Source organism: Carlito syrichta, unplaced genomic scaffold (genome assembly GCF_000164805.1).
Source record: "Carlito syrichta isolate Samal-C Ts95f unplaced genomic scaffold, Tarsius_syrichta-2.0.1 Scaffold311915, whole genome shotgun sequence".
Lineage (NCBI taxonomy): Eukaryota > Metazoa > Chordata > Mammalia > Primates > Tarsiidae > Carlito > Carlito syrichta.
This window is the reverse complement of record NW_007256011.1, coordinates 10,885-24,029: the sequence shown is the minus strand read 5'-3', so window position 1 is coordinate 24,029 and position 13,145 is coordinate 10,885. Positions and strand designations below refer to the sequence as shown.

At 46.0% G+C, this 13,145-nt stretch overlaps 1 protein-coding gene across 2 annotated transcripts in view; it reads left to right on the top strand.

Annotated features, from left to right (window-relative positions):
- TTF1 (transcription termination factor 1) overlaps positions 1-13,145 on the top strand; it is a 31,262-nt gene that overhangs the window by 8,790 nt on the left and 9,327 nt on the right. Inside the window, exons 5-8 of one of the 2 annotated variants that reach the window (XM_008069315.2) lie at positions 291-421; positions 3,558-3,792; positions 8,034-8,123; positions 9,585-9,650. In XM_008069315.2, the coding sequence (XP_008067506.1) occupies positions 291-421; positions 3,558-3,792; positions 8,034-8,123; positions 9,585-9,650 (522 nt within the window). The remainder of the gene's footprint in view (positions 1-290; positions 422-3,557; positions 3,793-8,033; positions 8,124-9,584; positions 9,651-13,145) is intronic. The other variant, XM_008069314.1, reaches the window with a different exon arrangement.

Here is a 13,145-nt window from a genome sequence, read left to right as displayed (position 1 = left end):
GCCACCGCAGCCTCGACCTGCTGGGCTCCGGCGATCCTTCCACGTCAGCCTTCCAAGTAGCTGGAACTACAGGTGCACACTAATATGCCCAGCTAATTTTTGATTTATTATAGAGATGAGGTCTCGCCAAGTTGCCCAGGCGGGTCTCGAACCCTCAGGCTCAGGCAATCAACTCACCTCAGCCTCACAAAGGCGCGGAATTACAGGCTGAGCCACCGAGCGCGACTGCAGATCCTATTTTTAATCTCGTGGTTCATTCAAATTTATTAAAAATTTTCCTTGTCTCCTAGATATAGTGAAGCAGATACGGAGAAGTTAAAGGTATACCAGTCCCTCCATGGGAACGACTGGAAAAAGATTGGTGAGATGGTGGCCCGCAGCAACCTCTCTGTGGCCCTGAAGTTCTCCCAGATCAGCAGTCGTAAGTGCCCACTAGTCAAAGAAACAAGCCCCAGCAGGCCTGATCCAGTGCCCACAAGTCACTGCAGGCCTATCTTTTGAGAGTTACTGTTTGTTTAAGCCATTCTCCACACTAATTCATTGTTTCCTCATGTGCTTTCAGGGAAACCAACCAAATCCACTAGGCTGACTCTTTCCACACTTAAGTAACTGTCAGTATAGATATAACTGCCAAGTAGATCAGTACTCCAGGAAGCTGGTGATAGGAGAGCCTGGGCGGAGGTGGTTACTTTCCGAAGATGGCAACGGTGACTTTGGGAGGGAGGCATTCATGTCAATTGTATTGTTAAGCGGGGCCTTTTCTCAAAACCAATGTTGGTGATCTCCTGTCTCTTTGTCTCCCCTTTCCTAAAAACTTTTCTTCGCTATGTTTTTTACATGAAAACATCTGAAAATTGCTCTAAGAAGATAGTTGGCCGGACACAGAGATGCTTGACACCAGCTTGGGCGTCATAGTGAGACCACATCCCTACAAAAGAATTTAAAAATTAGTCAGACATGGTGGCACACTCCTGTAGTCCCAGCTACTCGGGAGGTTGAGGTTGAAGGATTGCGTGATGCTAGGAGGTCAAGGCTGCAGTGAGCCATGATTATGCTACCTCTCTCCAGCCTAGATGACAGAGTAAGATCCCAACTCAAAAAAAGAGAAAGAGGACAGTCCTTGGTCGAGGTTACTATTTGGCGCAGGGCACACTTCAGTCACACAGGTAGTGCCTTGCAGCTAGGTCTTAAAGCTTCTAAGAAGTAAAACAAATATCTAGACTTTTTTTTTTAATGTTGTAAACTGTAGAAATTTCCTTGGAAATTTCTTGATTTTTAAATATTCATCGACATCATTCATTGAGGAGAAAAAATCGTGACAGCACGCAGTGAACCAAAGTGAAGAGGGGAGCCATGGATGCCTTCGATGCCTTATATAGATGATTGGCTTCAGAGATCCTCTTCATGAGTGTGCCCCGTAACCCTCCCGCGTCCTGGGTTAATTCCTTTCCCTGGGAGATGTTGCAGTCAGGTAGACGTGACTGTCGTGACTTCCTTAGTGACCACCTGCCGCTTGTCTTGAAGAACCTGTGGAACAGAGACCCATTCATGTCTGTCTATATATATCATAGCCCCTAGAGAAGGACGTGACAAGGTTTTTAGTGCTCCTCCACCTTCCTGAACGACATTCCTTAGAGCTAACGGAGTGTGTACCTCCCCCTGTCTCCCATGCTTTCCCAGTGGGTAGCTTTAGGTGATCCTTGACTTCCCTGTAGATAGCGCCCAATCTACTGGAAGATCGAATCCCCACCTGCTCCCCCTCTGAGGGATCACAAGTCCTGTGATCTGCATAACTCTTGTGATTACAAGTTTCGTGACTTCTACAATCCTTGCCCAATGCATGATGTCTTAGGCCTTGTAAATTCTCTTTACTCTAGGCAAGCTTGATTGCCGCTATGCGATACCTCTGGCACTAGGAAGTCTGTGTTTCTGGAAAGACAAAGTTGGCAGGGTTAATCTTACCTAAAGTATGCATTTCTCCAAAACATAGCTTCTACTTTCTCATCATTGTGTCAGTGTTTAAGAACAAGATGAAAAGTGGCATCCTGCTCTCAGTCTGTCCTTTCACTCAGGTGTCTTCATCACGTACTGTGTTGGTGTCACTGGCTATCAGTTTCACACTAGGAACTCCTGGCTGGGAGACAAGTACATGACATAAAATTCACTTGATGATTTTTTTTTTCCCCATTAAATGTTTGGGAACCTCGCAATTTCATGTACGGCGCATTGTTCTCAGAAACAGGAAGAACAATTTGTTTGAACTTTAAAAAGATGTTGCTTGAAGAATGGATTTATTTATCCGGCACGGTGGCTCAAGCCTGTAATCCCAGCACTTTGAAAGACCGAGGAGACAGGATTGCCTGAGCCCAGGGGTTCGAGACCAGCCTGGGCAACTCGTTGAGACCTCGTGTATACATAAATCAAAAAATTAGCCGGGTGTGGTAGCATACCTATAGTTCCAGCTACTTAGAAGTCTGAGGCAGAAGATCACATGAGCCCAGCAGGTAGACGTTGCAGTGGCCATGAGCATGCCACTACACTCCAGCCTGGGCAATAGATTCAGACTCCAACTCAAAAAAAAATAAAAAAAGAAACGATATATTTAATCTTCTCTGGCTTTGGTTCTTAAAAAGAATCCATAGCCATTTTAGTAATTTCATTTTAATTTGCATGTAATTGTGTTTGATACTTGTCCATTGACTTCTGAAAAATGCCTGGTTTATCATTTTGTTTTTTGAGTTGGGTGTCAATCTCAATCCAGGCTGAAGTGCAGTAACATGATTACAGCTTACTACATCTTCGACCTCCTCTCTGGCAGTCCTCCCACCTAAGCCTTCCAAGTAGCTTGGACTACAAGCACGCTCCACCACACCCAGCTAATTTTTATTTTTACTATTTTTGCACCAGAGTCTCACTCTGTCACCCAGGCTGGAGAGCAGTGGCATGATCACGGCTCACTGCAGTCTCAACCTGCTAGGTTCATGTGATCTTCCAACTCAACTTTCCAAGTAGCTAGGACTACAGGTGTGTGCTACCATGCATGGCTAATTTTTGGATTTATTATAGAGATGAGGTCTCACCATGTTGCCCAGGCTGGTCTTGAACTCCTGGGCTCCAATAAATTATTCCACCTTGGCCTCCCAAAATGCTGGGGTTATAGCGTGAGCTAACGCATGTGGCCTCTTTTTTTTTTTTTTTGATATTGTGTTTGAATGAAAATAGATTAGCATAGCTGGCTCGATGGCTCAGCCTGTAATCCCCCTCCTTTGGGAGGCTGAGGTGAGTGGATGGCCTGAGCCCGCCGGTTCGAGACCCACCTGAGCAGCGAGACCTCATCTCTACAATAAATAAAAAAATCAGCTGGGTATGGTAGCGCATGCCTGTTATTCTGGCTACTTGGAAGGCTGGGTTTGAAGGATTGCCGGAGCCCAGCAGTTTGAGGCTGCAGTGGCTGGGAGCGGCCACTGCACTCCAGTTTGGGTGACAGAGTGAGACTCCAATTCAAAAAAAAAAAAAAGTAGATTAGTAACTACAAGACTGTCCTTTTATATCTATAGAAAGAAATCGCGGTGCTTGGAGTAAAACGGAAACACAGAAACTAATCAAGGCTGTGAAAGAAGTGATTCTAAAGAAAATGTCTCTCCAGGAGACGGAGGAGGTAGATTTCAAACTCCATGAAAATTCTGCAGGTCGCCTATCAATTGTGCGGGAAAAACTCTACAAGGGCATATCTTGGGTGGAAGTGGAAGCCAAAGTGGAAACCAGAAATTGGATGCAGTGTAAAAGTAAGTGGTAAGTTACTCTCTCTCTGCCATATCCATAGAGTGGGGTCCAGTTACTAAAAATATCTGGGTAATTGCCATGTGAACAGCTTACATGTTAAGAATGATCATCTCAGCCGGGCATGGTGACTCACGCCTATATCATTTCAGCACTTTGGAAGGCTGAGGCAGGAGGGTCAACTGAGCCAGGAGCTAGAGACCTTCTTGGGCCAAACAGCAAGACCTCATCTCTACAAAAAAATTTATAAATAAGCCGGCATGGTGCTACACATCAGTAATCTCAACCACTCACAGACTGAGGAGGGAGGATCACCTGAGCCCCGGAGGTTGAGACTGCTGTGAGCCATGATTGTGCCACTGCACTCCCACATAGGCAACAGAGAGAGACCCTGACTCAAAAAAAAAAGAATGATCATCTCCATACAACTGCCGCAACTGCTTCAATATCAATCTCTGGTTTCAATTAGCACTTAACTAGGCTGGGCACGGTGGCTCGCTCACGCCTATAGTCCCAGCACTTTGGGAGACTGAGGTGAGAGGGATTGCCTTAGCCCCCGGGTTCAAGACCAGCCTGGGCAACATGGTGAGACCTCATCTCTACAATAAATCAAAAAGTTAGCCGGGCAGGATGGCACGTGCCTGTAGTTCCAGCTACTTGTAAGGCTAAGGCGGACGATTGCCTAAGCCTAGCAGATCGAGACTGCGGTGGCCATGAGCGTGCCACTGCACTCCAGCCTGGGAGACAGTGAGACACCAACTAAAAAAAAATAACAAAAAACAAAAAATAATTAGGACTTAACTAACCCTGATTCATTGACGAGTATATGACTTATAAAGAACCTTTTTAATGCTGAGTATTGACTGCTGGTTTCTTTACACTTTTTCTAAGTTTTTAGTAAGGAAAGGTAGTTGTCTGTTTGCAGCATTAAAAATAAACAGGAAGCTAATGTTCACAAGAGAAATCACAAGCATAGTGATCAGTAGCAGCTCTGCTTCTTTTGCTGTTACTCTACGTCAGTGCTTCTTGTCTTCACCTGACGCGAGGCAGTCATACTCATAGCCACCCTGTCACACAGAGATCGTTTCAGTCCTGGCCTGCATGTTCTTTGCATGATGTAGCTTTTCTGGAGCCTTGGAGAGTCATGGGGCTAGATGTCCTGCTGCTGTGTGACTCCTTTGACCGGTGGTCCTGCCTGTCACAACCCACACCTTGTGAACCAAGGACGCTCAGTGACCCTTGAATGTCAGATAGACATGAAATCCAGAGTACACACATTTTATATTAAGGGCAGACTCTTGACCGGGCATGGTGGCTCATGATTGTGATCCCAGCTCTTGGGAAGCAGAGGTGGGAGGATTGTCTGAGTCTATAAGTTCGAGACCAACCTGGGGAACTTTTCAAGACCTCATCTCTACAATAAATTTCAAAAATTAGCTGGGTGTGGTTGTATGCACCTATAGTTCCAGCTGCTTAAAAGGCAGGAGGATCGTCTGAGCACAGTAGGTTGAGGGTGTGGTGGCCATGAGCGTGCCACTGTACTCCAGCCTGGGTGACAGAGTGAGACTCTGGGGGCAGGGTGAAAGTAGACTCCTAGGCCCAGCACAGTGGCTCAGGCCTGTAATATCAGTGCTTTGGGAGGCTAAGGTGGGAGAATCACTTGGGCCCAGAAGTTTGAGACCCGCCTAGGCAACATAGTAAGCCCTTCTCTCTACAAAAACATTTAAAAATTAGCCAGGTGTAGTGGCATGTGCCTGTAGTCCCAGCTACTCGGGAGGCTGAGGCAGTTGGATTGCCTAAGCCCAGGAGTTTGAGGCTGCAGTGAGCTGTGATTGCCATTGCACTTCACCTTGGGCAACAGAATGAGACCTCATCAAAAAAACAAAAAAAGCAGACTTCTAGATTACATTGCCTGTGTCCCTCACAATTCTGTTGCAGAGTATTTTTTTTTTTTGCGTTGGAGTCTCACTTTGTCACCGAAACTGGAGTGCAGTGGCTGCTCCGGCCACCATAGCCTAGATCTGCTGGGCTCCGGCAATCCTTCCGCCTCAGCCTTCACGAAGCTGGAACTATAGGCGCACGTTACCACGCCTGGCCAATTTTTGATTTATTGTAGAGATGAGGTCTTGTCTAGTTGCCCAGGTGGGTCTCGAACCTGCAGGCTCAGGCAATCCACTCACGCCAGCCTCCCAAAGTGCTGGGATTACAGGCTGAGCCACCAGGCCAACCAGGGTATTTGTTTAATACAAGACTACATACAAATAAATAAACTCCAGAGAACAGATAATATAGGGGATGTGTATAGTGTGGAAGAAACAGAGCCTGTTCTACCCCTATATTTTAGGCTAAAAGGGGAGCATGTTATAAGGCCAAATGTCAATGTTACAATGGGAACATGATTATGATTAAGAGTGGTGCTGCTTTTGGATTAGCATCATTAAGATAACATGGAAGATTGCACTTTTATTTTATTTTTATTTTTGTTTTTTTAAGTTGGAGTCTCACTCTATTGCACTATTCGCCTCTTCACATTGACCTGCTGGGTTCCAGCAATCCTTCCGCCTCATCCTTACAAGTAGCCGGAACTATAGGCATGTGCTACCACGCCCAGCTAATTTTTGATTTATTATAGAGATTAGGTCTCGCCAAGTTGCCCAGGCTGGTCTCGAATCTGTGGGCTCAGGCGTTCTACTGCCTCCCAAAGTGATGGGATTGCAGGCTGAGCTACCGAACCCAGCTAATTTCTCTTTTACCTTGAAAAGAGGAAACTTGAACCCTGAATGTAAACTTAACTCGTGTAACAGTTCACATCTGTAAACATGGATGGCTATTAGAACCATAGTGTTGAACGCCTTTTTTTTTTTTTGAGTTGGAGTCTCACTCTGTCGCCCAGACTGAAGTGCAGTGGCCGCTTCTCGGCCACTGCAGCCTCGACCTGCAGGGCTCCGGTGATCCTTCCGCCTCAGCCTTCCAAGTAGCTGGAACTACGGGCGCGCGCTACTACGCCCAGCTAATTTTTTATTTATTGTAGAGATGAGGTCTCACCAAGTTGCCCAGGCGGGTCTCAAACCCGCGGGCTCAGGCAGTCCACTCACCTCGGCCTCCCAAAGTGCTGGGATTACAGGCTGAGCCACCGAGCCCAGACAATGTTGAATATATTGCATGTGAATCATGTGTCTTCCTTACTGAGAAGGTAAACATCACAGCTAATGAATTATTTGTCAATCAGACTGTGACAACTTTTGCTATTCAATATTGGTACTTTTAACATATTTTTAAATTGGATGACTGCTCTTACTAGGAACTTTAGTCAACCTCTGGCCACCAGCTTTGGGCATTACAGGAATCATAAAAATAATTAGTCACTTTACTAAATTCGTCTTGTTTGGTGTTCCAACAGCTGGTAATGGTAATAAGAGCAATGTTTGTCTTTTGGATAAACAGTAAAAATCTACTGAGTTTCCATAGTGTCCTGTAGCACTTGCTAGTGGGCTTATTCTCTTTTCTTCCGTTTGAAATGTTTTATTATGAAATTTTATTTTTATTGTATATATTTTTTTTATTTTTTACTTTTAGAGATAAGATCTTGCTGTGTTGCCTAGGCTGGTCTTAAACTCCAGGCTCTAGCAATCCTCCGGCCTTTGCCTCCCAAAGCCCTGAGATTATAGGTGTGACCCACCATGGCTGACCTATTATAAAAATTTTATTATAACACATACAAACATAGAATTCCTTGTATCCATCATCCAGTTTCAATAATCATCAGCTTTCTACTTTAAAAAAAAGAGGTATAGGCCAGGCTCAGTGGCTCAGCCTGTAATCCCAGCACTTTGAGAGGCTGAGGTGAGTGGATTGCCTGACCCTGGGGGTTCAAGCCCCACCCAGGCAACTTTGAAAGAGCTTGTCTCTACAATAAATAAAAAATTAGCTGGGCATGGTAGTGCATGCCTGTAGTTCCGGCTACCCAGAAGGTTGAGTTGGAAGGATTGCCGGAGCCCAGGAGGTCAATGCTGTAGTGGCCGGGAGCGTGCCACTGCGCTCCAGTCTAGGTGACAGAGTGAGACTCCAACTCAAAAAATAAAAAAAAGGAAAAAAGAGGTATATTCTTGATGGTGGTAAAATTTTAGTAGTGATGAGTTGAAAAATTGGAAGTTGGTTGTGAATGAGAGCAATTTCGATAAGAAAAATATAGGAAATTTTAATGAAACCTTTATCCCTGAAAGTAAATTATATTTTTCTTTCTTTTAATGTAGGACAGAAATTCTAACCAAGAGGATGACTAACGGTCGAAGCATGTACCGTGGAGTAAATGCCTTGCAGGCCAAAATCAACCTTATTGAAAGGTACAGAAATAGAAATGGATGCTATTTGTTTTTCTCTCTAGGCAAAGAGTAGTTGTTAGCACAACAGAGCCTGCAGTGAGATTGCCAAGGTTCAAATCCCTGTTCCAGCACTTTCTACATGTAGTACTATGGGCATGTGGCCTATCTCTAAGTCTCAGTTTACTCCTCTTATCTAATGAGGACGGGAATAATCATACCTACCTCCTGGTGTAATTGGGATGATAAAATGAACTAATGTGTATGAAACATACTGCGTACCAAGTAACTATGTACTATATTCTTTGGAGCATTCATCTGGACATAAGGGATTTATGTCCATGGGAAATGGAGGTAAGTGACTCTGACAAAGCCTTACTGCTCTCCAGTATGAGTTTGTTGGTATCCCTGTTGACTGGTCTTTGGTTTTGTCCCCCCAGAAGTATATAAGGTGTTCCGAGGGAAAGGGACGTGGGCCTGGCTCATGTAGACAGTGAACAGCAGAGAGCCGCAGAAAGCTCTGGATTCTGGCCACACTGTCCCATTTCATTCTCCCTGCCCTCTGGCATGAACCCTGCCTCAAGTTCACTGGTGTGCTTCCTGATCCTCTGTACTGCTAGAGAGATAGCACACACCAGCAAATCTGGGAAGGGCGTCTCAAGTCAGCAGACCTAGATCTCAATGTTGGTACCACCTATTTGTCATGAAATCTTTTTTTTTTTCTTTTAAGTTACGTCTTACTCTGTCACCCAGGCTGGAGTGCAGTGGCACAATCACAGCTCACTGCAGCCTCAACCTCCTGGGCTCAGGTGATCCTTCTGCCTCAGCCTCCAAAGTAGCTGGGAGTATAGGCATGTGCCACTAATTTTTTCATTGTTTGCAGAGAAGAGGTCTTGCTGTGTTGCCCAGCCTGGTCGTGAACTCCTGGTCTCAAGCAATCCTCCCACCTCGGCCTCCCAATGTGCTGGGATTATAGATATGAGCCACTATGCCCAGCCACTAGTCATGAAATCTTGATCCCAGGACTCAGTCTGTCAGCACCATTTCTTTGTTTGCAAAATGGGGCTAATCTCCCGGACCTCATCAGGTGGTTACTGCAAATGAATTCGGTACACTTACAGATCTTTAAACAGTGTGTCACATGGCAAGTGATGTGTACAGATATACTGTTACCTTTGTGTCTACATTGAATGATGAAGTTGTTTTTTACTAAGAATGATGAAGTTGTTTTTTACTAAGAGAAAGGGATATGGTTTGGTGGGAGACAGGAGAGCTCAGGAGGGAGGAGGAAGAAAGATGTTTTTCCAGCCGTCTCTGTAGCTCACTAACTCAGTGACCTTGGCCTGCCTTCGGATGCCCACCTCTCTGGGCATGTGGAATCAGGGAGCTGGAGCAGAGGTGAAACCTTCACCTCTTAATATTGTGAGTCCATGAAATTGTCCATCATGCTGATTTGTGATTGGAAGTTTAATTTTTGTCTTGTAGGTTATATGCAATAAATGTGGAAGATACTAATGAAATAGACTGGGAAGATCTTGCTAGTGCCATAGGGTAAGACCATTTGTTTAATATTAAGCTATTAAGAGATAGATGCCTTTTTTCTTTTTTTTTTTTTTTTTGAGTTGGAGTCTAACTCTGTCCCCCAGGCTGGAGTGCAGTGGCACACTCACGGCCCCTGCAGCCTTGCCCGCTGGGCTCAGGCCATCCTTCTGCCTCAGCCTTCCAAGTAGCTAGAAATATAGGTACACTCTACCATGCCCAGCTAAGTTTTTGATTTATTGTAGAGATGAGGTCTTGCAAGTTGCCTAGGCTGGTCTTGAACCACCCTAGTCTCAGACAGTCCTCTCGCCTTGGCCTCCCAAAGTGCTGAGATTACAGGCTTGAGAAACCTCACCCGGTGAGACAGATGATTTAGTAAATAACTGCCTGTCAGATTTTAAAGAACAGGGCCTATATCTATGCCGCACCGGAATTTTGAATAAGTATTAGTTAAAATTCAGCGTGTTTGCTAGAAAACCAATATGATATAGTAATAGTACAGAATAAAAGCCAAGTTTTAAGAGCAAGTAATACTTAAAGGCTCTGAGCTGCTAGAGAGCTAAGGTTTTCGTGGCACTAAATATTAATTAATGTCATTAATTCAGTGTGTTTTTTTTTTCCTTCCGCGTTGTTTTTTTTGAGTCGGGATCTCAGATACCCAGGTTGGAGTGCAGTGGTGCATCATGGCTCACCACAGCTTCGATCTCCTAGGCTCAGGCAATCCTTCTACCTCAGCCTCCCAAGTAGCTGCGCCTGTGCATGCCACCATGCACAGCTAATACATATATATACACATATTTCTTTTTTTTTTTTTGGTGGAGATGAGGTCTCGCTATGTTGCCCAAGCTGGTCTCAAACTTTTAGGTTCCAGCAGTCCTCCCGCCTCAGGACTCCCAAGGGGTTGGGATTACAGAGGTGAGCCACCTTGCTGACCTTCTTCCTTTTTTTATTGTCATGCACATCATCGCACTTGAGGTCTTTTGTGATTACAGATTTTAGGTAGAGTCTAATACTATGCCCCCCTACCCATTTCACTCATTTCAATTTTCTGGTGGAAAAATAATTGTGATGAGGGAGTCATACAGTCAAGTTGACCTTGGCGGTGGATGGAAGTGAGATTGTAAGTACTCTGCTTTAGTAATGAGGGAATGGACTATCCCAGCACACACTATCAAGTCTAATTATTGGAAAATCAAAGCCTAGACTTACTCTTCACCTACCAAATACATGTGCCTCTGTGCCGGTTGTTTTTCTAGACTGTTAGGGATACAGCATTGAACAGAGGCCAAATTCTCTGCCTGGATATAAATATACACTTTTGTAGACTAGAATTCACCTGAAGACCCACAACAAAGTATATAAACGATAATGATGGCAAACGAACAGTGATTTGCCTATAGACCATCTTCTGGAGACCAAGCACAAAGGCACTCTAGAAACTCATATTTAGTTGTAGTGGGGAGAGATCAAACAAGTGAGCTGATTTCAGGTGACATGGGTACTCAATAGAAAGGCCAGGCAGAGTGGCTCGTGCCTATAATCGCAGCCCTTTGGGAGGCTGAAGCAGAAGGATCGCTTAAGCCCAGGAGTTTGAGACCAGCCTGAGCAACATAATGAGACCCCCTCTCTACAAAAGAATTTAAAAATTATCTGGATGTGGTGGCACATGCCTCTAGTCACAGGTACTCGGGAGGCCGAGGCAGAAGGATTGCCCGAGCCTAGGAGGTTGAGACTGCAGTGAGCCATGATGGTCCTCTGCACTCCAGCCCAACTCTCACTCTCAGTCCAGCACAGTGAGATTCTGACTGCAAGAACAAAAAGAGCGTAAAGAGGGTTGAAGAGACGGGGTATGGGCCAGTCAGGTAGGGTGGCTAGAGGAGACTTCTGGAAGAGGTAACAAGGCCGCCGTAGACGGCTGAGTTGGAGGAGTGTCGGGCAGAGGGTAGTGAACGCAAACGCCTTGAGCAGGCACTGGCGGGGCACATCCGAGGGACTGAAAGATGGCTGGGGGGACAGTGAGTAAGAGGGTGATGGCAGTGGAGGGGCTGGGTGGGCCTGCAGGGGCAGACTGCCATGTGTCAGGGTAGTTGAGATGACTGTGGACAGCTTGGCGCCTGCCCCCAGACTCCAGGAGTTTCACTATCTTTGGGCACTCGGTGTGGGGTCTGTAAACTCTGGCAGTTCCTTAGCTCAGTGGTCTGCAGCCAGCTCACATTGAAGTCATCTGGGAAACTTCTAAAACAGATGAATGCCACACCCAGAAAGCCTAAGGGAGCTGTCTGATCAGGGGCCGGCCATCAGGGGTTTTCAAAGCGCCCAGCAGTTTTGATGTGTGCCATTCTGAGGCCCAGTGTTCTAGCTCTGGTTAATTGACTCGGACAGTTACTAGTCTGAATGTTTTAGTTGTATGTAAGAGTGCGACTACAGGCCCGGAGTGGTGGCTCATGCCGGTAATCCCAATACTTGGGGAGACTGAGTGGGAGGATTGCTTGAGCCTAGGAGTTTGAGACCAGCCTGGGCAGCACAGCAAGACCTCCTCTCTACAGAATCTTTTTAAAAATTAGCTGGGCATGGTGTTGCACACCGGTAGTCCCAGCTGCTCGGTAGGCTGAGGTGAAGAGATTGCCCAGGAAGTGGAGGCTGTGGTGAGCTGTGATTGCACCACTGTACTCCAGCCCGGGTAGCACACACACACACACACACACAAACACACACAAGATTGAGGCTGTGGTGAGCTGTGATTACACCACCAGCCCGGGTGACAGACACACACACACACACACACACACACACACACACAAGATTGCCCAGGAGGTGGAGGCTGTGGTGAGCTGTGATTGCGCCACTGTACTCCAGCCCGGGTGACACACACACACACACACACACACACACACACACACACCCCAGAATGCAAATACAGAGTTGAACATCATGCCCCCACCCATAAGGAAAACCAACTTGACTCTGTTAGGTTTGATTTTATGTTCTTTTGAAAAGTAAGTAGAAGATGACATGGTCCAGGATTAAACATGAAAGGAAACACAGTGAAAGCTACCCCTTCATCCCCACCAGCCACTCCATCCCACAGGAAACAGAATGTGAACCCTTGCAGAGATGTTGCTCGCACAGTGTCTGCAGGATCTCACTATCTCACTGATGGCTGATGGTCACGGCTAAGGCCACTTGTTTCCACCTTCTCTTTTCTCCCCCTTGAGCAAGAGTCACCAGAGCTTATCTCTTTAGGCCCAGCTGTGACTGTGTCAACCTACTGCATCCTTATTCCAGTGTCTGCTTTGTCTTATTTTTTTTTTTGAGTTGGAGTCTTACTCTGTCGCCCAGACTGGAGTGTAGCGGCCGCTCCTGGCCACTGCAGCCTCGACCTGCTGTGCTCCAGCGATCCTGCCTCAGCCTTCCGAGTAGCTGGAATTATAGGCGCGCGCTACCACACCCGGCTAGTTTTTTTATTTTATTGTAGAGATGAGGTCTCGCCTGCCCAGGCGGGTCTCG